This window comes from Sarcophilus harrisii, chromosome 2, assembly GCF_902635505.1.
Source record: "Sarcophilus harrisii chromosome 2, mSarHar1.11, whole genome shotgun sequence".
Taxonomy (NCBI): Eukaryota; Metazoa; Chordata; class Mammalia; order Dasyuromorphia; family Dasyuridae; genus Sarcophilus; species Sarcophilus harrisii.
In genome coordinates, this window is record NC_045427.1 from 97,947,246 (window position 1) to 97,974,976 (window position 27,731).

At 32.1% G+C, this 27,731-nt stretch overlaps 1 protein-coding gene across 16 annotated transcripts in view; it reads right to left on the bottom strand.

The window, feature by feature from the left end:
* The window catches only part of CCDC88A (coiled-coil domain containing 88A), a 138,678-nt gene that overhangs the window by 80,186 nt on the left and 30,761 nt on the right, over positions 1-27,731 (bottom strand). For all 16 annotated transcript variants that reach the window (XM_031950501.1, XM_031950502.1, XM_031950500.1 and 13 more), the window contains exons 4-5: positions 14,390-14,459; positions 7,248-7,306 (exon numbers count right to left, since the gene is read on the bottom strand). In XM_031950501.1, coding sequence (XP_031806361.1) covers positions 7,248-7,306; positions 14,390-14,459 — 129 coding nt within the window. The remainder of the gene's footprint in view (positions 1-7,247; positions 7,307-14,389; positions 14,460-27,731) is intronic.

Consider the following 27,731-nt stretch of genomic DNA (forward strand, 5'->3'; position numbering starts at 1 on the left):
CTGATTTCTCTTAAGTTTCAACTAAAATCCTAGCTTCTACATGAAGTTTTTTTATAATAGTTTTATTATTTTCAAAATATAGGTAAAGAGTTTTTAATTTTTAACATTCACTTCTGAAAAACCCTGTGTTTCACTTATTTTTTCTTCCCCTCCCCTCCCCCAGTCTCCTAGACAGCAAGTAATCTATGTTAAACATGTGCAATTCTTCTATACATATTTCCACATTTATCATGTGCACAAGAAAAATCAGATCAAAAAGAAAAAAAGACAGTAAACAAAATGCAAGCAAACAACAAAAAAAAGTGAAAATATTATGCTGAGATTCACATTTAGTCCCCACAATCCTCTCTATGGGTGCAGATGGCTTTCTTCATCACAAGACTGCTGGAACTGGTTTGAAACACCTCATTGTTGAAAAGAAACACAACACAACCATCAGAATTGATCATTATACAATCTTTTTGTTGTTGTGTAAAATAATCTCCTCATTCTGCTCACTTCACTTAGCATCGGTTCATGTAAGTCTCTCCAGGTCTTTCTGAAATCATCCTGCTGATTGTTTCTTATATTACAATAATATTCCATAACATTCATGTCATAACTCATTCAGCATTCACTCAATTTCCAGTTCCTTGCCACTACAAAAAGAGCTACCACAAACATTTTTGCACATGTAGGTCATGAAGTCCTTTTTAATCCCATTCAACTTTAATTCCTTCACTCTTGATTATTTTAATTTGTCCTCTATATCAAAAATTCTTAAAATTTGGAGTTGTGTTAACTGAATGTGTGGGTCACAAAATGATGATTTATTATCATTTATACCTAAATATTTGGGATCACATAAAAGTTTCTTGGCAAAAAGGGGTTGTGAGTAGAAAAAGGCTTTGTTCTATATAACTTGTTTGTACTCTATTGTTTGCATATTGTCCCCTAATCATTAGATTGTGGGCTCCTACAAAGCAAAGACTGCTTTTACCAATTTTTGTTATCTCCATTGCACAGCACTATATCTGGCCTATAGTTGGATCTTAACAAAAATTTAAAGATGAACTGACAGTTCTATGTGTGTGCCTTAGTAGACTCCCAGATGTTGTTATAACATATGTAGTAGCTACTTTTTATTTTATTTTAAATTCAACTTTTTTCTAGCTCTGATGAATTTTTTGGTAATAAAAATGCAGATGATTGTGTCAATATAACTTTGTATCCTGCAGTTTTGTTCAAGTTGTTAAGTTTAAGTTTTTTAGTTGATTCTTTAAATAAACTATTCTTTCATCTACAAAATGTGGCAACTATATTTTCTGTTTGCCTATAATTAGTTCACAATTTTAATTAGGGTAAATATTAAGAATTTTTTTATCCTTATATATGACGAACTTCCTTTACATTTAAAGTTGTAGAATATAGAGGCCGAGACAAAAACAATGAGAAATCAGTATCTAAGGCATTCCACACTATTAGAAGATGAGGTCCTCTGAGTTAAACTCAACTGCACATGCAATGGCCAAAAGGACAAGCTATATATATATATATATATATATATATATAAAACTTTCCTTTTTCCTGCCTAAGAGGTGACAAATCTCAAAATCCAGGACCTAAGATAGGCCCCTAAAGGATACTAACCTCAGGGTAAGAGTATCTTCTTCTTCTGAAAGAGACAATAGCACCTCGATAAGAAAATATATTACCTGTCATCCAAATCAGAGGCTAGAAGTGGTAGAGACTACCACTACCCATCAAAGTAAGCCCAGGAAATGGAGCATATAAACTAATGTTGCAAAGATCTCATGCTTTTTATGGACCCATCAAGAATTCATTCATCACCAATGTCATTTTAAGAACTCTCCAGAAATAGAAAAGACAAATTACATAATATACACATGTGGCTCACTATCCCCATACTTTGTACCCACTTTCCCAAACCATGGATGCTAAGTATGTTTACGGGATAGAGGACTCAAGATTTCAGGAGAAATCATTTTAACTATTGTTCTTATTAAGCATTTAACTAAATACCTTTGTTAAGAGAGCCGAGACCACTGTTTGATTATTAAATCAAAAAGTGAGAAATTTAAAGAGAGGACTTGTAAGCTACTATGTTACATACTATATCTCCTCAAGGTTACCCACAGAACCAGAGACGGCAATTGTACCTTAGGCTACAAATCTGGAGGAGTGGCCTAGAGACATGGAGGCTATAAATACATGAAGAAATCCTTGGTTTTCTTGACTAGTGAAAGCCTCTTGCATTAAGATAGTCCTAGACCTAACTATGCTTTTTCATTCAGGCCATTTTTCATTTTCCTTTTTTTATTATGTACCTGCAAATGTACCTCCTCCTATTTTCTTTCCATCTCTTGAGAAATGTAAATATACTATCATTGATTCAAGAAAAAATTTGGCAATTCATCGCCCTATATTCCATTAACCATTCCAGTTGCCTTCCAAACTAAAACATCCTTCTTTTCTGGATGCTAATCCATTATATGATATGCTGTCTCTTTCTAATGAAATTCAAGCTCCTTATGGGAAAGCATAGAATCCTGCTTTTATATTTGCACCCTTGTGTTTATTAGCATAGTGACTGGCACATAATAAGCACTTAATAAATGCCATTTATTATCAGAACTAGATAACCTTCTGAGCAGCTAGGTGCTAAAGTGGACAGAGTGCTGGGCTTGGAATCAGGAAAGATATGAATTATTTGGGCTCAGACTTACTAGCTATCTGACTCTGGGCAAGTCACTTAATCCTGTTTATTAGTTTCCTCAACTATAAAATGAACTGATGAAGGAAATGGCAAATCATTCCAGTACCTTTGCAAGAAAACACCAAAAGGAGTCCCAAAGAGTCAGACAGGATTGAAATGAATGAACAACAACAAAAAAGATAACCTCTAAGATCCTATCAGAAGTATATAAATTACCTGATACAAAGAAAAATAAAGCTGACATAAAAGTTACAACTATTAAAAAAAATTTACTTTGCAATATGCCCTTTCCTTGTTTGACAAAATTTGTTACTGAGTTTACAATACTAATATATAATTCAAATTATGAAATCACACTTTTACATTTTTGATGACTAATTCCATCTTTTCAAGTATACCCTTCCAGAAAAGTTTAAATCACTAAGTCCTAGGTTCCTAGTTCATAAAGCATATTGATTTTCATTTTTTAGATATGCTTCTTAAACTTTATGCTGCATAATACAAATTATTTTGCAGCATATTCCATCTCAATTTGGCTATTTCTATAATTCTGTTTCTCAGTAAATACAATATATTTATCAGAATTCATCATTCCCTTAAATGGACAAGACTTCCAAGACTACTGGAATAAAAAAATTTCCAAATACTTTCTAGCATATAAGTTTTAGAGTCTGAACATGTCCAGATGTTAGATTCAGACAGACTTTTCCTGAAAATGGTCTGGAAACAGCTTGAATGAAAGTTAAGTAAAAACTACATTTTTATAATTTTCCACACTTCTGTCTTTATATTATCTTGGCCACAAAAAATATTTGTTCCTAGTAGGTTTTTTTTTAAATTGGTCTTCTTGATGTTCTTCCAGTAACAACAAACCTACAAAACACTGCATAAATAATAACAGCTCCTTTTAGCTGCCAGGCACATCTAAAGGACTTGTTTTCTGAGGACAAATTAGCACCTGTTTGTCAGTCTTGTTAGTTGGCTGTTTTTTTTTTTCATTTTCAACCAACATTTACTGTACACTTCAATATAACTTTTATTATAGACTTGAAGCATTTTTTTTCTGACACCAGAAATCACTACAATATCTCTAATAGTTACTAAAGTATGTTAATAGATTTAACTTTTGAACATTCTCTTGGAATGTTTTAATTCTTAAAACCACATAATTAACAGAGTAAAAGAAAAATAAAGTAAGTGTATTTGGCACAAAAATCAACATTTAGCTGATAGTTCCATTCTGTTTCAAAGTAAAATGTTCTGAGTTACTGTGATATCAGCAAAGAACTACTGTCACAAAATGAAACTATATCAAAATAATTGCTTGACCCAAGTAATTCATACATTATGCACACATTTATGATATTCTCAGAGCCTGAAAATAATACCAATCTAAGTACTTTTGTGGCTTCCTAATTAAATACAGCAAGATCAACTTAAAAAAATCTACTTTGTCAGCAACATCAACTTTGCAAAACAAATTTCATCTCAAAGAATTTAACAGACTGAATTAGATAGACTTACTCTATTATTAATTGTTTCATCTTTTAAAGGAAAGCGTAAGATTCTCAAGGGAAATATTGAAAAAAGAAGGAAAAGAACTCAACAGTATCAGATCACAAGCAATACTACAAAGTAGTAACAATCAAAAAACTATTTGATATTATACAAAAAACAGAAAAACCTATCAGTAGAACAGATTATACATCATATGTAAGCAAACTAATATAACAACATTCAACATACTCAAAAATCCAACAAAAGATGCTAGAAAAACAAAAAAGCAACCGTCTAAAAAAATAGGCTTAAACAAAGATTTCATATTATATGCAAAAAATTTTATATGACTACATGATCAAAATATTAAAAAATCACATTATACCCAGAGAAAGAACACTGGGAGATGAGTATGGACCACAACATAACATTTCCACTCTTTCTGTTAATGTTTGCTTGCATTTTTGCTTTTTTCTTCTCAGGTTATTTTTACCTTCTTTCTAAATCCAATCTTTCCTGTGCAACAAGATAACTACATAAATATGTATACATATGGTGTATTTAATATATACTTTAACATATTTAACATGTATGGGACTACCTGACATCTAGGGGAGGCGGTGGAAGGAAGAAGGGGAAAAGTTGGAACACAAGGTTTTGCAAGGGTCATTGTTGAAAAATTACCCATGCATATGTTTTGTATATAAAAAGCTATAATAAAAAATAAAATTTAAAATAAAAAAAAATCACATTATGAAATAAATCCAAGGAATAAGGAAGAAAATACCTTTCAAACTTATGGATACAGTTCATGATGAAACAGGGATCACAGTAGATAGATAGTATAGAAATATATAAAATTGGAAAATTTTTCCGCAAAAAAAGCAATACAGTTAAATTAGCAAGGAAGCAGACAATCAGGAGGACATTTTTGATAGCAAATTTCTGATATCCCAAATACATAAGGAATTGAATTAAAATAGTTCATAATAACAGCCCTGCTCAATAGATAAAATCAAATAATTTGAACATGTGGTTATCAAAGGAAGAAATTTAGGTTACCACCATTAAGAAAAATATTAATAATTAGATAAATATAAATTTAGGTAACTCTAAAGTTTTATCTTACAACTATTAAATGAACAAATATGAGAAAAAGGGAAGCCAAATGTTGAAGGAGATGAAGATGACAGACGTATTGTATTGTTGGTATAGCTATGACACAGCTTTTCTGTAAAGCTTGTCCAAATTGGATACAATTTATAATTGTATCCAAAATTATTCACTCATGCATATGCTTTGACCCATCAATATCACTACTATGCCTAGAGAGATTGAAAGAAGAAAAGGACCTATATGGGGGGAAAAAATTATAGTAATGTATACTACTAGAAACAGAGTATGTTCATCAATTAAAACAAATTATGGCAGATGAATGAAATGGAATATTACTGTAAGACAAAAAACAAATGATAAAAGGAATGGATTCAGACAAATTTGAGAAGAACTCATGGAGAAAGAATTTTTATACAATGATGCAAACTTGTTCTCCTGGAGAACTAATTTAACTGGGAAGGAGAAAAGAATTGATGTGATACTATGGTGTTATAAAAAATGACAAGGGAAATGATTTCAAAAAAACTTGAGAAGATTTACATGAATTGATGCAACTTAAAGCAAATGTTTGTTACTTGAAAAAAAATTAGTTCAATTTTTCAAAATGCAGTCATTAAAAACTAGACATAAAATAGCATCCACTAGAAAAATGCCATCTGAATCCAGAAAAAGAATGATGGAGATTGAATGTAAATCAACACATGCTATGTTTACTTTTTTTTGTTTGTTTTTTTTTCCTCATATTTTTTCCCTTTTGTCTGATTTTTCTCTCCCAATATGATCCATAAAGAAACATGTATTTAAAAAAGTTAATAAACATGTGTAACCAGAAGAGAAAAAAACAAAACAATTAATAACAATAAATAAATGGAATAGTATCCACATTTACCTTATGTTTGTACATGGCATCTAGAATGGCAAAAAGTCATCCAGACTATGATCCAAATTGTTAATGTTTTAATTATTATAGTCACTTCAGTTTTGTGACAAAATTTTAACTGGTTATAAGAACCTGGCAGCTAGGTAGGAAGGTAGAGAGCACTGGGCTTAGTAGAGTCAGGAAGATCTGAGTTCAAATCTGGTTTTAGACCTTTACTAGTTATGTGACCCTGGTCAAGTCACTTGAATTTTCTCGACTGTAAAACAAGAATAATATAATATTACTTACCTCACAGGGCTGTTTAATATAACTTAATATAGTGCCTGGTTATTAGAAAGAGCTATAGAAATGCTTATCCTCTTCCTTTCATCTACTACTAATTGAGAACTAAACTGGATACTAAATTCTCAAAACCTAAGTCCTGGCAAGCCCTATTAGCTTGCATATTTGTTATCTGACAATAAGATTAGTTAAAGTTGTCAAAATGACATTTACCATCTATTGGTTATTTTGGCAATAGCAAATCATCAAGCTGTATATTAAACACAAGGATTATGGTGAGAATAACAGCTAGATTTATATAGAAGTTTACTAAGCACTTCATTTATGGTATTTCATTTGATAAGCTTTTTGAGTAAGTGCTCTTACACTCATTTCACATGTGAGGAATGTAGAGCTAAGTGACTTGCTCAGAATCACAGTTAATAAACACCACAAGTAAAATGTGAATGTAGTCTTCCTAAGTATTAAATCTAATGCTCTCTTCACTAAACTATGATACTTCATGATATGAATGAAATTGTGATCTGCATAAGCAGAATGATACAAGTAAAAAAAAGGTTTTTTTTTCAAATTCTAGATGTACATGTAATTGTATATTAAAAATATACTTCTAAAAGAAATCACCAAAAAAAAGATCCAATCTTCCATCATTTTGGGAATGAAAAATCACCATAAATTTTTAAAAACTGGTTTTGCGTACTAGACTAAGTAGAAGTATTTACCAAAATGAAAACATTTAAAAAATGTATAACTCACCTGAACAGCACAACCAAGTAGAAGTAACAGTAGCTTTTTAATTTCTTCTGTACCTTGTTCTAAAAGAAAGTTATGAAATACATTATTTTCATACATTTTAAATGGGATTCACTTCTAAATATTTCCAGATAATTCCTAAACTGAGGGAAATTTCCAGGTTTCTATTGACTTTTCTTTGTCCCATATAACATTTTCACTTTAAAAGATCTTTTGTGTACTTTAATAAGGGATCATCTAAAAATGCTACAGGAATCCTAGGATTTCTGGCTGACAGGGATTAAAGAGGTTATTTATTCCAATTCCTACATTTATTGATGGCAAATTGACTTAAAAGAACTGTGACCTTTTTTGTAGAGTAATTTTGGAACTATGCCAAAAGGTCTTAAAAAAAAAAAATAAACCTGCATATGCCCTTTGACGTATCAATAACACTACTATACCCAAAGAGATCAAAAATATATAAGTAGCAAAATATCAGAAATTGAAGGGATGCCCAAACAAACTGTGGTATATGATTATAGTGTGATATAACAAGGGGAATGATTTTAGAAAAATCTAGAAAGACATGAACTAATGCAAAGTGAAGTAAGCGGAATCAGGAGAACATTTTACCCAGTAATAACAGAATTGTAGCAAGGATCAACAATGAAAGACTTAGCTACTCCAATCAATACAATTATCCAAAAGACTGCCAAAGGATTCATGATGAAAAATACCATCTATCTCCAGAGAAAGAACTGATGAACTGAAGCAGTTTGTTTTTCTTGCCTTTTTTTGGAACAAGGATAATGTGAAATATATTTTACATGGCTTCACATCCTTGCCTTCTCAATGGATAGGGGAGGGACTGAAAGGGGAATTTGGAGCTCAAAATTATCCAGATGAATGTTAAACTTTAAAAAAAAAAAAAAAAAAAAAGATTGTATTTCTGGGGCAACTAGGTGGCACAGTAGAACACCAGCCCTGGAATAAGGAAGACATCAGGAAGACTTGAGTTCAAATACAACATAAGACATTTAACACTTCCTAGCTGTGGGACCCTGGCTGAGCAAGTCACTTAACACTCCAATTGCCTCACAAAAAAGGAAGGGAAACCACAAAACCCCACCCCAAATAAAACCAAAAAAAAAAAAAAAGACTGCTTCTTTCAATAGTGCTATCCAGTTGAGTGATGCTTATAAATTCAATGCAGGTTATAAGAACAGTAACACTTCACTTATGAGAACACAAGTGAGGGAGAGTAGAGTCAGATTTCCAGAAATGTCATTCAGAATTGAGCCAAGAATGTAGTCAAAGAAAAAAAGATCTCTCAGTAAAGAGCAGCTCCTCCTGGTCTCTCCTTAGCATTTTATTCTCTAGGAAAGAACTCCTCACCCTCATGCAATCCCCCTGAAATTTGTGTTTAAACTGCAGATCATGGCAGAAAGACCTATCCATAGTGACAATGAGAAGCTAACCACACAGATGGAGGAGACTGACAACTGTACAATAACAAAGCACAGCAATTTAAAACCACTGAAAGATGGTTTGCCTTAAAGTTATGGGCTAAAGATTCAAATAAATTCAACAAGCATAAACACATACTATATATCAATATGTAATACTGCTAACAGAATCATGTTAAAACAGCCATGTGAAGATAAAAAACAAAACAAAACTCTATCCAATGTTCTACTTACTAGTAGGAATATTTAAATGTGATAAATAGCTCAGGAAAAATTGAGAAGGAAAAGATCATTTTTGCAGGGAAAATGTTGGTCAGAAAAAATTTCATGGAAATGGAATCTGAATAGAGCCTTGAAAGAATCAATCGTTTTTCCCTTTAATCTCTTCCTTCACTTGTATCCTAAGAGGCAACTGTTCTTCTCAAAAACAATTTTTTTTCACAAGCCCTCTTGATCTTTATCTTATCTTTTTTATTTCATTCTACCTTTTCTCTTTAATCTTCCATATCTATATTCTTTATTCTAAAGATAAAAGTCAAAATACAAGAATAAATTAATTGCAGAATAGCATTTAATTCCAAATAGTGAAGCTCTTTTCCCATTCATGTTACCTTTCAAAGTCCAAAGTACTTTTAAAGATTAGATCATATTTATTTCCATTCTAATTTTTATACCTAATCCTATATGTTATTTGCAAACACAGCATTCCTCCGAACTTCCCTATATTTTGAGTACACCATTGTCACTGCAGTTACCAAGATTCACAAACTCATTCTTATCATTTTTAATTTTTTTCTTCTATTTTCCCCCCATCTCTCCACTAGCTTCATATAATGTTAAACAGTAGAAATTCTAATTAGTCAAGAAGTTAGTTGATAGGCATGTATTAAGTATCTACCATGTGCTATGTATGCACTGTGTTAAATGCTAGGGATAGAATGAAAGGCAAAAAGACTGTTTTTAGTTCACAAAGAGCTCACTGTCCTATAGGGCAGACCACATACAAAGAACTACATACAGAAAACTGATATACAACATATGCTAAAAATAATGAATTGAGGGAAAGCATTAACATTAAGTAGGACTGGGATAAGTAGGAAAAGGTAATATTTTATCTGAGACTTAGGTGGAATCCATAAAATAGAGATAAGAATGGAAGAAAATTCTAGGCATAAGCAATAGTTAGTGAAAATGCTTAGAATCATTTTCACTGGAATGTAAAATACAGTTTGTAGTGGTGAATAAGATATTTTTAAAAATTAGAAAGGCAGGGAGTGAAGATTGTGAAGGACTCTATACATCAAACAGAAGATTTTATATTATCTTGAAAATGAGTGTGAGCAACTGGAGTTTACTTAATATGTTACCACATTTGGATATGTTATCTCAATTTTTACTTCCAGCCACTCTCTGGATCATTAGTCCTAGATTCAAGCCTTCAAAGTTAACTATTGCAAAAACTTCTTTAGTCTACCTTCCTCAAGAGTCTCCCTTCCTAACTCCACTTAGCTATCTAATTATTATCTATTCAACAAAGGACTTACTGTCACTTCCTTCTGGAAAAATCTTAAGAATTCAGTTGCCTGTAAAATATATACTATTTCCTCCACTTGCTATGTAAATATAACCCACCTCAAAAAATTATCTATACCTGCCCTTTAGATCATTTCATATTACTACACTTTATGCATTCCTTATTGTACCAAAACCAGCCTACTAACTGTTCCCAGATCTTCACATGCTATCTCCTACCTCTGAGCCTTTTCATAAACTGTCCTATATAACCTGGAATGCATTCCTCTTGATTTAACTCTATTAAATTCCTTCACTTAGTCCATGGCTCAAGTCAATTTAATGGAAGTTAATTCAAAAATTCATCATTTTAAAAATAAGCTTATTGAGCTTTATGTTTTTAAATCAAATTTATTTCAACTCCTTGCCCTCACCCATATTAAAGAAAAATAAATGACAAAGAAAAACAGGCAAAATGACTGCATTTGACAAAGTAGTACCTTAGCATTTTACCCTTTTTTCCTTTTCTATAATGTCAATCTGATCTTTTCTTAACTTCAAGAAAATAGGCAGTAACAGTATTCTATATAAAGAACGATGAGATATATATGTATCTTAAACATTTATTAAGTGCCTGTTATAAGACACTGAAGATAAAAAGACCTTGAAGAGTCTAATTGTTTGCCTTTCTCAACCTGCTTCTCCTGCTTCTATCCATTGATACAAGATCTGCCTCAATGGTTAATATACTCCCATATCATTATCTCTTCCCCACACCAATGTTATTGAACCCCAGTTACCAATGAACACTATTCCTTTACCCTATCATTTTTTCTCACTCTGATCTACTTTAACTGGACTTCCTCAACTTTGTTCTCTAGATCTACCTTCCAGCTTGCCCTCTAGAACTCCTGTTCTGTATAATTAACAAACTTTATCTTAAATCCATTACTTTCTCACTTTTTTTTTTCTTTTTCACTCTTTACCAGGCTTCTTTCACTCTTACTAGGCTTCCCTCAGCATCCTTTCCAGTACTTTTCACACTTTTCTATCACACTGGGTGTCTATCACCATGGCAATATTCATTAGTCTCTATTGATATTTGCAGATTTTCTCTTTAACATCACTAAGAAACATTTTTGAAGTTTTCTCTACCCAAATGTATCACCCATGCAAATGTTAATGGCTGTTACCTACCATCCCCAGGAAATCCTACATACTTCCTCCTTCCTCAAAGAGTTCAGGGACAAGCTCTACCTCAATCTCAGACCGATTACGATAGTATTTCTACCTACACATTAATGTTACCCAAATACCCTAACTTATCAATTCTTCAATCTACTTCGTGCCCATGATCTTAGTCCTTTTTCCCCACCTTACTTACACTTTACAAATAATCCTACTTTTATGTGAAGAAATTCTGGGGGGAAAATCCTTTATTTGATTGTAATTTATCATTCCATTTCCCTCTTGGCCTTTTAACTCTAGCCCTATTTTTTGTTCTTAGGGTGATTTGCAATCATTCTACCTGTAAGTTCTATCCCAGGCATTGTCTAGACTCCTCTTTTTCCAATAGTGATCCCTTGGCAAACTAATTCAATTCTACATGATCCATGATCTTCAAATTCTTCATTCTATTATCTATCACCAGTTACACCTTAACAAACCCCAACCCTGGTTTACTCCCTATGGGATCAGAGGTCAAACCTTACTCGCCTTCCCTTTCCTTGGCAGAAATGGCCACTTCTTATACATGTAAACAGAGCACATATAATGGCAAAAAATGTGTCTCCTTGAGACACAAATCTGGAAAACGGAGTTACAGGAAGAGGGCAGGGAGTGGGATGAGGGATTTAGCATCCAAAGAACCAAAAGTTAACAATATTGGGAAGTGGTGAATATGCCTATTCATTCCACACATAAAAAGGAGGCAATACTTAGGCCTCTTAATTGGCCAAGATAAAATATCCTCTCCCTGGAAATCTTGGCTGATAAGTCAGATTACATTCAAGTGTATAATAACCTCTTAGATAACATATTCTTACTACACTTGAACTATGAAAATGACTTGATTGTAAAGAAAAGTATTTTCATCTTTGCAATAGCTCTTGATATTTTTCATGTTTCCCTTGATCAAAAAGTCAACTCTTTAACAAGTCAACATCTTTACTATGTCACAGAGTTAAACCATGTAGTTTAAAACTCATTTCTTACAAAGCTTGGAATTTTCTGGTCTTCATTCTCCCAAATCTATCCCCTCAGGTCATTACTTGTTATCTTTTGATTTGTTTTATTTCTCCTACTTTTTTGGTTTCTCATACCTCCAAACCTGGAACAGTCCAATAACAGCCTTAAAGGGTATTTATGTGATTTGAGATAAGTCCTCTGGAAGATCTATATAAAACTTTTATACCAAAGGGTAAAAGATGCTGGAAAGAATATTTGCTTTTTATGCTTTATCTTTCTAACCATAAGAAATTAATGCAATTAAAACAAAGTAGTTAATATAAAAAGAGAGAAACTTTTTTGTTTTCCCCTCTTTTTTTGATGGTAAGCAAAGGAGGTAGGGAACACAAGAAAGAATATATTCTATTTACTGTAGTCAATATGACCTCAATTTAATGACTTTTTGGCTGAAAATATATTTACATAACTATTTTATATTATTGATATTTTTCAATGTAGTTAAGATACAGCAACAACACCCTTATGACGTACAGTTCTATGTACCAACATTAATGGGAAAAAACCCACCTAAAATTGTTTCAAAGTCCAGACACTTTTCAAAATTAAAACAAGATGGAATGATCCATATTGAAATATACTAAGATATTTTAGAAATCAAAATATTTGTTATAAAATATACAAATGCATATATATAAGCATCTGATATAAAAATGCAAAAAATAAATTAAAAGCTAAAGGTCAAACAAAGCATTAAAAATACAGAAAATAGATATTTGAAAAATGAACAAGATAAGGAAACAGATATGATGCTTAGAAGGAAGAAATTATACAAGAACACTAATAATTCTGATCTTTAGTAGTCAAAAGAAATCATCCTTAATGAGACTTGCTCTTTTTTTATTTCTCAAAATTATCATCAGAGATGATATTATTAGTTTTCTCTCAAGGGAATGTTGTTAATTCAATCAGTCCAACTCTGTGATCTTGTAGACCACACTTTTCTTGGCAAAGATACTAGTTTACCCTTTCCTTCTCCAGTAGAATAAAGCAAACAGAGGTTAAGTAATTTGCCCAAGATCACACAATTAGTAAGTATCTGAGATCAGGTTTGACCAGCCTTTCTGACTCCAAGACCAGTGCTCTATATCCAATGAGATATCTAGTTGCCTTTTCTGTACTTTTCTGTTGAAGAGAGATAGGACTGCTTGAAACTTTTCATCTTCTAAGTCTTCAGTTATGTGGAATTAATCAGACACATTCAGGGTGGTATATATGTGACATAGTGAGTAAAAAACTGGCCTCAAATTCAATAGGCCTAAAGTGAAGTCCTACCTCTGATACCCACTAGAATTTCTCAGAGCTCAAGGCAATTTTTTAAGAAATAAGCTACAAGTGGAATTCCCAAAAATCAATTAAATCACAATGAAATCAATCCCTAATACCACTTCAAAGACAACTGTTTAAACTTTAAAATTTCAGGACACTATTAATATGACATTATTCTTCTCTAAAGGATAGTTTGGGGGTAATTTTTTTAAAAAGGTTAATGAGTAGAGGTAAAAACCACAAATTAAACACTATTACTTTCAAAGATAAAGATTTTATCCATTTATTTATGTGAATACTAGTTAGAAGAACAAATGAATCCAATCATTTACTTTCAAAAGAAATAAAGATGATAATTTTTCAAGTACCAAGAGATTAAAACTGATATTTCAAATTTAACAAATGCTAAGACTCATTTCCATTGCCTATGACAGCATCTGACATGGCACACGGCAGATATTTAATAAAATACTTATTCTCTTAAAATAATGAAAACTGCATAAAAACCGTTCCCATCATTTTGCCTAAATGATTAAAAGACAACATAATATTTTGGAATCTCTTCAATAAAATTTTCCAAGACATGGGTCTACTTATCTACTCTGCATTCATTTCTGAAATAAGTTAATTGATAATGACAAATTAAGAAATCACAACAATTTTAACACTTACCAGAAAAGGGATTTTTGCCAATGGTTAAGACATTTGGCAAAGACATCATGATCAATTGCTGCAAAGTCTCCTGTAAAAAGACAACCAAGATCTTAAATTAATACATTTAACTTTGAATCTTAAATTACAACAACTGAGCTTTACTTTAGTCAATAAGGCACCAATAGAACAGGTTGAAATGTTCTTTAAGCTTATGTTAATTTATAAGATTAAATTTCTTCAATTAAGGCCATATAAAACAGAAGTTTGTTTTCTCTTTTCCTGAAAAATTGCTAAAACTAAATTTTAAGGTTATTTTTTTCTACTGGTGCTTTTTGCTTTTTAAATCGCATTCATTTCCAAATACATTTCTTCTTCCCATTTTACAAAACATTTCCTGGTTTAAAAAAAAGAAGTTTTAAAACAACATCACTACTGTTCAGCAAAGCCAATACATCAACCACATCTTACATCACATTAAATACACAGGAATATTAGCTTATATATACATCCCAGAAAAATGAGCTTTTCAATAAATCATATTTCTTATCTATATAAAAGTATTAGTTAACTTCATTCCAACAACTTTTACAAAATCAAAATAAGACTATGTTTATTTATATTCTAATACTGTGATGAGAAAACAGCTAAATGAAATTTCAATTTGCCTTGTTTTTTAAGAAATGTATGATGTATAATTTTGGGCACAGCTAATGTGATAATTTTTTTCTCCAATGGGGAACAGAAAATATAAGTGCGAAAAAATACTTGTTAACTGGAAAGAATTTTCAAACTTTAATGTTGTCTTAATATTACTAAAGTAAGATTCCCATGGTCACTTATCACATAACACTAGATTCTCTATTAATTCTTAACTTTAAATCTATGATTTTTATATAGCATCAGGGAGCAATTTCCAGAATAAAAGATTTCTTAAGTCAATTTATTTAAGAGATTACACTGTAATTTATTATGCATATTAAGAATGTTAATAAAGAAATGCTAAAAGTATGTCACTTTTTTTTAAAAAAGTACTTAATTTGCATGTTAAACTAAATAAATTCCTAAAATCTAAAAGAAATTTTAAGATGAAAAGAAGTAAACAAATCATTTTGAGTGATATGTTAAAATCTTTTATTTTTAATTCAAGCTGTTTATTTTTAAAACATATGCACAGAAAATTAACGTTCAATTTTGAAAAACCTTGTTTTCCAAATGTTTTTTTTACTTCCCTTCCCCTAAATCCCCTCCCCCAGACAGCAAGTAATCCAATATATTAAACATGTGCAGTTCTTTTATACATATTTCCACAATTATCACGGTGCATGAGAAAAATCATATGAAGGAAAAAAAATGAAAAAGAAAACAAAATACAAGCAAACAACAATAAAAAAGGTGAAAAATACTATGTTGTGATTCACAATCAGTCCCCACAGTTCTCTCTCAGGATGGCTCTCTTCATCACAAGATCATTGGAACTGGCTTGAATCACCTTGTGGCTGAAAAGAGCCACATTCATCAGAATTGATCATCGTATAATCTTGCTGTTGCTGTGAACAATGTTCTCCTGGATCTACTCACTTCACTTAGCATCAGTTCATGTAAGTCGATGAGTTAAAATTCTTGACTACAACAAAGTATCAACTTAAATTTCCAAGTCTATATAATCTGGATATTGCAAGTGATTAGTTTAAATTCTATCTTAAGTAGACAAAAATTTTGTCAGCAGAGTACATTACTCCTAAGAGGGAAAAATGATTAATGAACCAATTCATCCTGTGATGTTAGAGATGAAGATATTAGTTACTTAGCATGTGCCATGTTATCCTTTGACTATGAGATAGCCAAATAATTCATATTCCTATTAACTATAGTCCAAAAGATAAACCACCAACACTTACCAAATAGTTATGCCATATATTTGGAATACCATTTGATGATAGTAAATTTTACGTGACATTAAGCCATGAAGATTACTTAATTTATAATTTGGTAATGTATTTACTCACTGGTGAATTCTACAACCATTTATAAGCATCTATTTTATCCTAAAAAGTTGCGATAAGAAAGCAAAACTAAACAAACTCTGTCCTGGGCTCTTAAGGGAAAACAATAAGGACCAAAAAAAAAAATTATATAAAAAATAATTTTAGAAGTAGAGAACACTACCAACCAGGGAGTAGGGCATGTCAAAATAAGCTGGCTGAAAAAGTGATATTGTAGTTGAACCTTTATTTAGTTCAATGATATGAGAAAGATGTGATGAAAATGTATGTTCCATATATGAGGTCTATGTGGGCAAAGGATAGAGTTGATTTTGGAGGAGGGTGGAAAGAAAAATGACGAGTTCCGTTTTAGACATGTTGTTTAAAATGTTTAAAGGATTTACAGTGCAAGATGTAAAATAGCTGGAGATGAGCCTGAAAATTGGCAAAGATTAAGTAGGTAGGAGCCAGTTCATACTATCTTTTTTTTTCCTACTACATAATAGGCATTTAAAATACTTGATTAACAAAAGAATAGTTTGGAAGTAGAAACAAAAATAAAGTAGTATGTCTAGACAGGAATTTTTTGGGGGAAGCCAGGCTTTTCTGATTAAGAAAAAAAAAGTGAGAAGAATTATAAGGCAAAGGAGAATTTGTTAATCAATAGTTCTGGGGCTTCGAGTGGAAAGGTATAATGAGTTGGTTAAAGACCAGAAAGAGGTATGACCAAGATATGAAGGAATGAGAAAGATCAATGTAATTAAGATTTGGAGAAGATAGTTTTGATTTAAAAATACCAAAACTCTGAATCAGAGATGAAGGGAGGAAAAAGTGAGAACTTTTTATTTATAGAATTGGGAAAATAATAACATTTGACTGAAGCTCCGTTTGGCTTCATAACAAAGCTATATGTTAGACCTTGGCATATTGTCATTTAGTTCCTTCTCAAGCATTATAGAAAAAGATCAGGATGAACACAGATTTATAGATCTCCAGTGAAAAAGATCCGCATGGACCTGACTGAACTCCCATTTGGCACAAGTTCCTTTGTCCCACTACTGAGGGATAATAAACAATTAGGAGCTTCCCCGCTTATAGAATGTCTTATTTGTTACATTGTCATGCCAGGTGATAGCATCATCAGATTTGTTGGATTAATGGAAGCAAAACGGCTCAATCCACGAGGCTCTGATGATAAGAAGAGTCCTAAAGGTGAAGGAAGTCTATTGTCTCAAGCTTAGCCCTAGGCTAGGTCTTACTGGGTAGGAGTTCCTGTATCTAGGCATTCAACTTTAGGGAAGTCAGAAATGTTTTTTTTCTTATGATACATGACACAGGAAAGAGTATGTAACACCTCTCCAAATGACAGCAGAGTGAGGCTTTCCAAACTAGTCCCTCGGCACTGTGAGCAAATGAAGCCCCATCTAGTTCTAGTACACGTTCAATGGCAATCTGCAAGCTCAGCAGCTTACCTAGGCAAGGAGGCTTCTAAATCTAGCCCTGTACATAGCCAGGACAGAAGCCTCATGTTTCAAAGTCCAATAATAAAGAAAACAAAGGGGAAGAGGTACAAGGAATGATAATTGGTCCTAGTGGAGTGTAATGGACCAGAACTCTGAAACAAGGGATTCTTTCTTACAAGGTGTTAAGTCAGTAGAATTGATGAGACAATGGTTATCTGGTTTAGCATGGTAACTAAAAGTTCTCTAAGTTCAGTATGACTGACTTAATCTTACAACAAATAATGGTTTCCTAGTGATATGATTAGTTTGTATTCAAGCGTAGAGTATATAAGCTGGGAGGCAGACAGATTCATTCCATTGTCCACCTTTGTGGTGGCTGAAGGCTGAAGCACAAACCCTTGAACTCAGACTCACTTCATCTTACACCACCATGGTGGCCAGTCCTGCATTTTCTCCACTGAAACCAAGTGCCATCTGAAGGCCGAGAAAGCTAGCTAAGCACCAGGTGAAGGAGACAACAAAGAATTTGGACTTTTAACACCTGGCTATTCTTGTGGTGATTACTGAACTGAAAGGAAGGCTGCTCCAAGACCTGCAGAAAACCAAATAAGAACATTACAGTGGAGGGCCATGCCTTCCTGTTCACTTGGTGATGATGAAGTAATTATTGCTGCGTAATTCCAGGCAGAGTTAGCTAAGGTAATAGGGTTAAGAGTCACATTGATGAAGAAGTGATACAAATGTTTTTTTCCTCTGTGGACTGAAAAGGGGATATCCAAATTTCATCCACCAAATAATAACAGCTTTGCTCCACCCAAGTAATAGGAATTGTTGCAAGGGGCTCACAACATAACTATCACAATAAGGGGTAGGAGAAGTCTGGGCAGGAAATATACTTTCACTCACCCTAGATTTGGACCACAGGACTGAGGTTTCCATATAGCATCTGCACCTCTCTTGCCTGTAAGAAATGCTACTCATTTGTGTGTTATCATCATATAGTTAATGTTTCTACAATTCTTTATTGTTCACAAAAACAATATCCTCACAGAAATCCTGGTAAACAATGTTTATTATTTCCATTTTACAAAATAAAGCTCAGAGATTAATAGATGTGTCCATACTTTGACCTTGTCTTATTTTATTTTTCAAATTACATTTTATTGATTTTTTTTATTATGTTCAATTCTGAAAATATTTCTCTCTGCATCTACTCCACAACGAGTCTTCTCTTTTAACAAAGCCAACAATAACAAAACAAAACAAAAAACAAGCCAAGGCATCAAACATACCTGACAGAATATGACAATATTTGAACATCCCAAGTCTCCCACTTATTCAAAAGAAAGAAAGGATATTTTCTTAACTTTTCTTTGCACCATATCTGGTTCTTAAATTACATTGCCTAGTTTCATTTTCTTGTTTTTTCTATGTATATTTTTGTAAACACAGGTATATAGTTTCCTGTCCTACTTAAGTCTGATACAGATATCAATTCTCAGACTTTGTGTTTTTCAATTTTTCACGTCATTTATTGTAATATATAATACTCAATTATATTTGTGTACTACAAATTGTTTAGCTATTCTTCAATCAATAGACATTACTGTTTCCAAGTTTTTATTACCATAAAAAATGCTGCTATGAATACTGAATATAGACAGAATTAGGCCCTCTTCTTTTCTCACTAAGTGATATCATCAGATCACATCAGATCACTAATTATCATCTCTAAACAGAACTGTATACCTAGCTACTGTCTTTCTCCTGAGTTCCAGTCCCACAGTATCAAATGCCTACTGGATATTTTGAACTGTATATCCCACAGACTTTTCAAACTCAACATTTCCAATGCATTAATTTCCCCAAAGAATACATACCTCCTTCCAAGCAAATTTCTGTTAAGTACATTATCACACTTCTAGTTTTTCAGAATGAAAACTACCCCTACTTTGCTCATAATGAGCAGGTCTAAAAATAGATATTTAGAATCTCAATGTATATAACAGATATAAATAATTCCAGTTCTGTACCTCCAAAAATAGCTTGTGTTCCAACAAAGAATAACACACCAAGACAAAAATCTTAAATTCAAATTATTCCTCTTCCAAAAATTATGAGTCTTAAGAGATGCTATATAATATCTTACTGATCCAACATTTTCCAAAGCAGTAAGTTCTTCAGGATATTTATTCATTTAATCATTACAAAATTACTGAAAAGCACTGTGAGTCTAGCATTCATAAACACTAGTTAATGAAAAATAAAATATACAATCCTTAAAAGCTTTTTTACAAATTCTCCCATGAAGATACTATACACTTCAATATTACATATTAATACTTCCTTGGAAAGTAAAACATCATTATAATCACAAACTGAAATGAAAATATGAAAAAAGTGGTGCACTATTAAATTTTAGAATTAAATTAGTAAATTAATCTCTTGCTTTTTTAGATTACCAATTATGAGTTTTTAATAAGTACTAATATTGAATAACAAGAGCTAAAAGAATACAAAGAAAAGACTGAAAATGAAGTATTGTCCAACAAATCCCTTAAGTTCAAAAAAGCTAAAAACTTCAGGGCAGCTAAATGATGCAGTGGCTACAGCACTGGGCCTTGAGTGAAGAACAGAACTCAAATCCAGCATCAGATACTCACTAATATGTGTGTGTGTGAGCCTCAACAAGTGATTTAACCCAGTTTGCCTCAGTTTCTGCACCTTCAAAAAGAGTTGGAGAAGGAAATAGTTTGTACTTCATTGCCATTTCCCAGAAAACCCCTATTGGGTCAAAAGACTCAGACATGATTGAAACAACTAAACCACATAGAATTTATTATTCTAAGCCCAAGAAATACTTATTAAAATAGATGGACAATGATAAGCTCCTAGTCTATCACCTTCCCTCAAGACTAAGCCTTTTTCCATACACACACACACACACACCCAAAGTCAATCAATAAGAGCTGAACTAAGATGATGAAGTAAATGAAGCCAGGAAGCTGCTCAAGTTCTCCCAGTTTCCCTGGAAAACCACATAAAACCAAGCCACTAAAAAGACAGATTGGAAGGACTTCAAGAAAGGTCCATCTCACTGGGGTAAAAGGTGTTTAGTCCAAATCAGATGGTGTCTAGGAAAGCCAGTAAGAGGATCTTGATCAAACAGATCAACAACTAAGACTTTCAGTCCTGGATCAGTAATGGAATTCATCAGTAGGGAAGCCTCTGGTCCAAAGCTCAGAAGACAAATTGCCAGGTAGGAAAACCAGGTTATTTTCTAGAAAGAACAGGTAAAACTACCCCTACTGCAAAGCAAGACACCAAATACACTGGGCTCCTGTGCTCAAAGCCAAGGCTCAGAATTGCACAGGAAGCTTGGGACAGCAGTGCCCCCTTTATTATCCTAGAGCTCAACCATTAAAGACACAAAAGAGGAAACAGAAAAAGAAAAGAAAAGAAAATGAGCAAGAAACTGAAAACAACCTTGACTGTACAAAGATACTATGGTGACAAAACACCAAATCAGACCAGGACAAAATGTCCACGAAGTAAAACTCAAAGAAGGATATGAATTGGTCACATGCCTAAAGCAGTTTCTTGGAATAAAAAATAAGAAAAGAAACAAAAGATATACAATAAGTCTCAACAGCTTAGAAAAGGAAAGCAATTCCTTAAAAAATATAATTGGTCAAATGTAAAAAAAAGATACAAAAGCTAACTGAAGAAAATCACGCTTTGAAAACTAGAACTGGGCAAATGGAAGCTAATGTCTCTATGAGACATCAAGAACCAATCAAACAAAATTAAAAAGAATGAAAAAAATGGAAGAAAATGTAAAATACTTTACTGGAACAATACCCAATCTGGAAAATAAGTCCAGGAGAGACTATTTTTTTTTCTGACTTATCTTTTTTTTTTTTTTTTAAATAGCTTTTTATTTACAAGTTATATGCATAGGTAATTTTACAGCATTGACAATTGCCAAACCTTTTGTTCCAATTTTTCCCCTCCTTCCTCCCCACCCCCTCCCCCAGATGGCAGGTTGACCAATACATGTTAAATATGTTAAAGTATAAATTAAATACAATATTAGTATACATGAGGAGAGACGTTTTAAAAATTATGGTTTACATGAAAACCATGAACAAAAAAAGAGCCTGGATAACAATCTTCAAGAGATCATCAAGTTAAATTGCTCTGATATACTAGAACCAAAGGGAGAAATAGTCATTGAAAGAATCCATCTATCACTTCCATAAAGAGATCCTACAAAGAAAACCCCAAGGAACATTGAAGCAAAACTCCATAACTATAATTTTCAAGGAAAAAATGCTGCAAACTGCCAGACAAAAACAATTCAAGTATCAAAGAGTTGAACAGTCAGGATTACCAAAGATTTGGCAGTTTCTACAATAAAGGATCAGAGGCCTGGAATGTCATATTCCAGAAGGAAAAGAATCTAGGGTCACAACCAAGAATTAACTACCCAGCGAGACTCAGCTTCATTTTTCAGGGGAGGAAATGTATCTTCAATGAAAACTTTCAATCATTCCTATTGAAAAAAACAGAACTAAAGAGAAAATCTGATCTTCAAACACAGGACTCAAGAGAAGAATGGAAAGGACTCAAGAGAAGCATGGAAAGGTTAGCAGGGGGGGGAAATGCTATTTAAATAAACTGTTTATATCCCTAAATGGCAAAATCATATCTATAACTCTTGAGAACTGTGTTACTGGGGCAGTAGGGAGGTGGTGGGGAATCAAATGGACACAAGTATAGTTATGAATGGACTCTGATGTGAGGATATCAAAGAAAAAGACTAGTGTCTGTATTGGAAAAAAAGAAGGGGGAGGTATAATGAGACAAATTAAATCACATGAAGAGGCACAAAAGACCTATTACAATAGAGGGAAAGAAGGGGGGGGGTGAGCATTATTTGAAGCTTGATCTAATCAGTTTTGGCTCAAAAAGAGAATTAACAATCACTATTATTTAACCTATTATTTAGTATTTACTCTCTAAGGAAGGAGAAGGAGAAAGTAGAGGGAAAAAAGGGGGGGTTGGATAGAAGGGAGGGCAAAAACACTAAAAGGGTAAGAGAAAAAGGGTGATGAAAGGGAGGGCAGATTGAGGGTGGGGTGGATTAGAAACAAAACACTACAAATGAGGGACAGAGCAAAAAAAGAGAACAAAAGTATACACAAGGAGAAAATTGGATGAAGGTTAATACAAAGCTGGTAATCTTAACTGTGAATGGAAATGAGATTCTTCCCTGAAAAACAGAAGCCAATATAGCACAGTGTTTCAAAAGCCAAAATTCCTACAATTACGTTGTTTACAAGAAACACATTTGACACAAGATACATATAGTATAAGGGTAAAAGGCTAGAGCAGAATTTATTATGCTTCAGCCAAAGCAAAAAAAAGCAGGGGTAGCAATTCTGTTCTTAGATAAAGCAAAAATAGAACCAATTTATAGAGATAAGGAAACTACATCTAATTAAAGTATTGTAGTTAAAGAAATGTAGTATTATTGATTGTAAATGTATATGCGCCAAATGGCAAAGCATCCAAATTCTTAAGGGAAGTTATGCCAGTTATGACAGCAAAATTGTATTAATGGGAGACTTCAACCCTTCTCAGAATTAGATATATCTAACCACAAAATAAACAAGAAATTAGGGAGGTTAACAGAAGTCAAGAAAACTTAGATATGATAGATCTCTGGAGATATTTAAATAGGGGCAGAAAGGAATACACCTTTTTCTCAGCAGTATATGGCACCTTTAAAACTTCACAATCAAATTCAGAAAGGCACAAATAGTAAATGCTTCCTTTTTAGACATAATGCAAATAAAAATTATATTCAATAAAAGGCCAGGGAAAGGTAGACTAAAAACCTATTGGAATTAAATAGTCTAATTCTAAAGAAAGAGTGGGTCAAACAACAAATCATAGAAACAATAATTTCATCTAAGAGAATGACAATAATGAGACAACATACCAAAACCTATGGGATGCAATCAAAGCAGTTCTTAGGAGAAATTATTTCTCTCTAAAAAGTTATATGAATAAAATAGATAAAGAGATTAATGAATTGGGCATATAACTAAAAAAATTAGATACAAATTTTAAAACCCCAGCTAAATGCCAATTTAGAAGTCCTAAAACTCAGAGATTAATAAAATTGAAACTAAGAAAACTATGTAACTAATGAAACTAAGAGTTGATTTTATGAAAAAACCAACAAAATAGATATTCTAGTTAATTTAATTTAAAAAAAGAAAAGGGAAAAAAACAAATTACCAGTATCAAAAATGAAAAGGGTAGACTTAGCACCAATGAAAAATTAAATGGCCCTATTTTAGAAAAAAAATTCAACAAGCCATCAATGAGCTCCCTAAGAAAAAAATCTCCAAGGCCAGACGGATTTACAAGTGAATTCTACATTTAAAGAACAAAGAACTTCAAAACTATGTAAACTATTTGGAAAAATAGGTAAAGAAGGCGTCCTGCCAAATTCCTTTTATGACACAAATATGGTACTGATACCCAAACCAGGAAAAGCCAAAACAGAGAAAACTACAGATCTCCTTAATATTGATTGATGCAAAAATTTTAAATAAAATATTAGCAAAGATATTATAACAACTTATAAACAGAATAGTACTATGAACAAGTGGAATTTATATCAGGAATGCAGGGCTGCCTCATTATCATAAAAACTATTAACATGATCAACCATATCAATAAAAAAACTCAACAGAAATCTTATGACAATATCAATAGATGCAGAAAAACCTTTTGACAAAATACAGCACCCATTCCTATTAAAAACACTAGAGAATACAGAAATAAAGGGAGTTTTCCTTAAAATGATAAGCAGTATCTAAAACCAATAGCAAGCATTATTGATAATGAAGAGAAACTGGATGCATTCCCAATCAGATCAGGGATGAAACAAGGATGCCCATTATCACCACTATTATTCAATATTGTACTAGAAATATTGGTGCTAGCAATAAAAAAAAAAACAAAGAAATTAAAGGAATTAGAAAAGGCAATGAGGAGATAAAACTATTACTCTTTGCAGATATGATATATTTAAAGAGAATCCTAGTTAATCATCCAAAAATCTACTTGAAACACTTACCAGCTTTAGCAAAGTTGCAAGATATAAAATAAATCCATCTAAATCATCAGCATTTCTATTGACAAAGCCCACAAGAGAGGATAGAAAAAGAAATTCCATTTGAAATAACTGTACTCAAAATAAAATATTTGGGTGTCTATTTGCCAAGACAAATCCAGGAACTATATGAAACACAATTACAAAACACATCACACAAATAAATTTAGTCAGATTAAAACTGAAAAAAATATAAATTGCTCATTGGTAGATTGAGCAAATATAAAAATGACATTGTACCAGACCTAAAACTATTATATAGCATCACTCATCAAAATCATTTGGTACCGGCTAAGAAATAGAGAGGTAGATCAGTGAAATAGATTAGATACACATGACATAATAATCAATGAGTATAATAATCTAGTATTTGATAAATCCCCAAACTCTAGCTTCTGGGATAAGAATTATTTCACAAAAAAAATTCTGAGAAAACTGGAAAATACTGTCAGAAATTCAGCACAGACCTATTATCTCACATTTCATATCAAAATAAGGTCAAAATGTGTATATGATATGGGCATAAAGGGTAATACTATAAGCAAATTACAAGAGCAAGGAATAGTTTAACAGATCTTTGGAGAAGGGAGGAATTTATGACCAAAGAAGAACTAAAACACATTATTAAAGGCAAAATGGACAACTTTGATTACATTAAATTAAAAAAGATTTTGCACAAACAAGATTAAAAACGAAGTACAAAACTGGGGAAAAGATTTTACAGCCAATGTTTGTGATAAACATCTCATTTCTAAAATATATAGAGAAATTATAAGAATTCATTTTTCAGATGAAATAAAGCCATCTATAATTATATGAAAAAATGCTCTAAACCACTATTAATTAGAGAAATGCAAATTAAAACAACTCTGAGGGAACATCTCACACCTATCAACTGCCTCCAGAGAGAATTATGGAGATTGATTGTAAATCAAAACATTCTATGTTCGCTTTTTCTTCTTTTAGTTTTCTTTTTTTTTCTCATTTTTTTTCCTTTTTGTTTTGATTTTTCTTTCCCAACATGATTCGTAAGGAAAACAGGTATTTAAAAAATTTAATACCAAGTCAGTCAATAAGCATTTATGAAGCATTTACTGATGCTACATCAAACACACTGCTAAGCTCTAAGAATATCAAAACTGGCAAAAAACAGTTGGATTGTCTAACATAAAGAAAATAATTCAGTAAATTTCAACACATTAAGCAGCAAAGCACTATTCTACAGTTCAAAAAAATACAAAATCAAGACATAATCCTACCCCAAAAAAGCTTAAATTTCTACTAAGGAATACAATATGTAAATATTGACTAACTGAAGGATGAAGAAGATAATCTAGGGGAATCTAGAAAGAATTCCAACGAGAAATGGGACAGAAGTGGAGCCTTGAAGAAGGTTAAGTAGACAGCAAAGAAAAGTCAGAAGTGCATTTTAGACTTACTGGGTATAAAGGCACAAAGGAAGGAAATGAAATATGCTTTAGAACCAGCTAGAAGGTCAGTTTGGCTGAAATGTTTATGTGGTCATTTATTAAGAAAAAGACAATCTTATCAATAAAACTCTGAAAAAGGGAAATTGAAAAAGAGAAGACTAAAGATAATTATACCAACACAGATTTAATGTTATCAGTACCAATAACAATTGCTAAATACTACTAAACAATAGTCCTTGCTTCTAAAAACATTAAAAATCTAAACAAATAAAATTCTATTGAAGGAAGAATGAATAGAAAGCTGGACTTGCAAACAGAAATACAATTTCACATAATCTTTCTCAAGTCTCAGTTTCTTATTTTGTAAAGAGAGAATAATAGAACTAACTTTACAAGGTAATTTTGAACTCAAATGAGAACATAGGTAATGAGTTTTACAATCTTAAAGCGCTATGCAAATACCAGTTATAAATAGGCCACAGACAAGGACAATCAAATCACTATTTTACAACATATTAAAAAATGAAGGAATAAAAAATTAGATGAACAGTGTAAAAGAGACAGACTACACTGATGTAAGTGTTCAAATATAAAATAATACACAATATTTATAATATTTATAACATAAGAATTTGATTTCTGGGGAACTTAATTTTAATAATACTTTAAATTTTGCTTGTTACAAGGAGGAAAAGGATATATTTTCACATTTGCTAATTAACTGAACTTAAAGGACTGTGCTTTTGTTTTTAATATTAGTGACCTCATATCATGCAGACTTCCTAATGAATATTTATATTTTCTAATTATAAACGATTTCTTCTTCTTGAGACCAGCTATTTTTTCCAGCTGAATGAGGAACTTAATTCTCAATAGGCTCAACTGATGAAGACTATTATTATTTTAATTGTGTAAAGCAGATGTGTTTAAAGGAGTACATTTTTCTCTCTAATAATGACTTGGGATTTAGTCAATCTTTTCACACCAAACACTAGTTTTCATTAAGCTGTTATTATAGACTAAAGTATTTTTACCTATACAGAGAACTTATCAGTTAAAAATACCACTTTATCATGAGTTGCCTTTACCAAATGATAGACAAGAACAAAAATAAACTATTGAAAACTCCTATGATCTGGATAAATTTCCATTATAAAGTATAATTTACCAACTCTAATCTTGTAAATAAATATCCCAAAAAGTTACTTTCCCATAACAATTATTTAAAAGCCATTTCAGCAAAATACTCCTTATATTCAATGAAAAATTGGTGACAGGGCAGCAAGGTGGCAC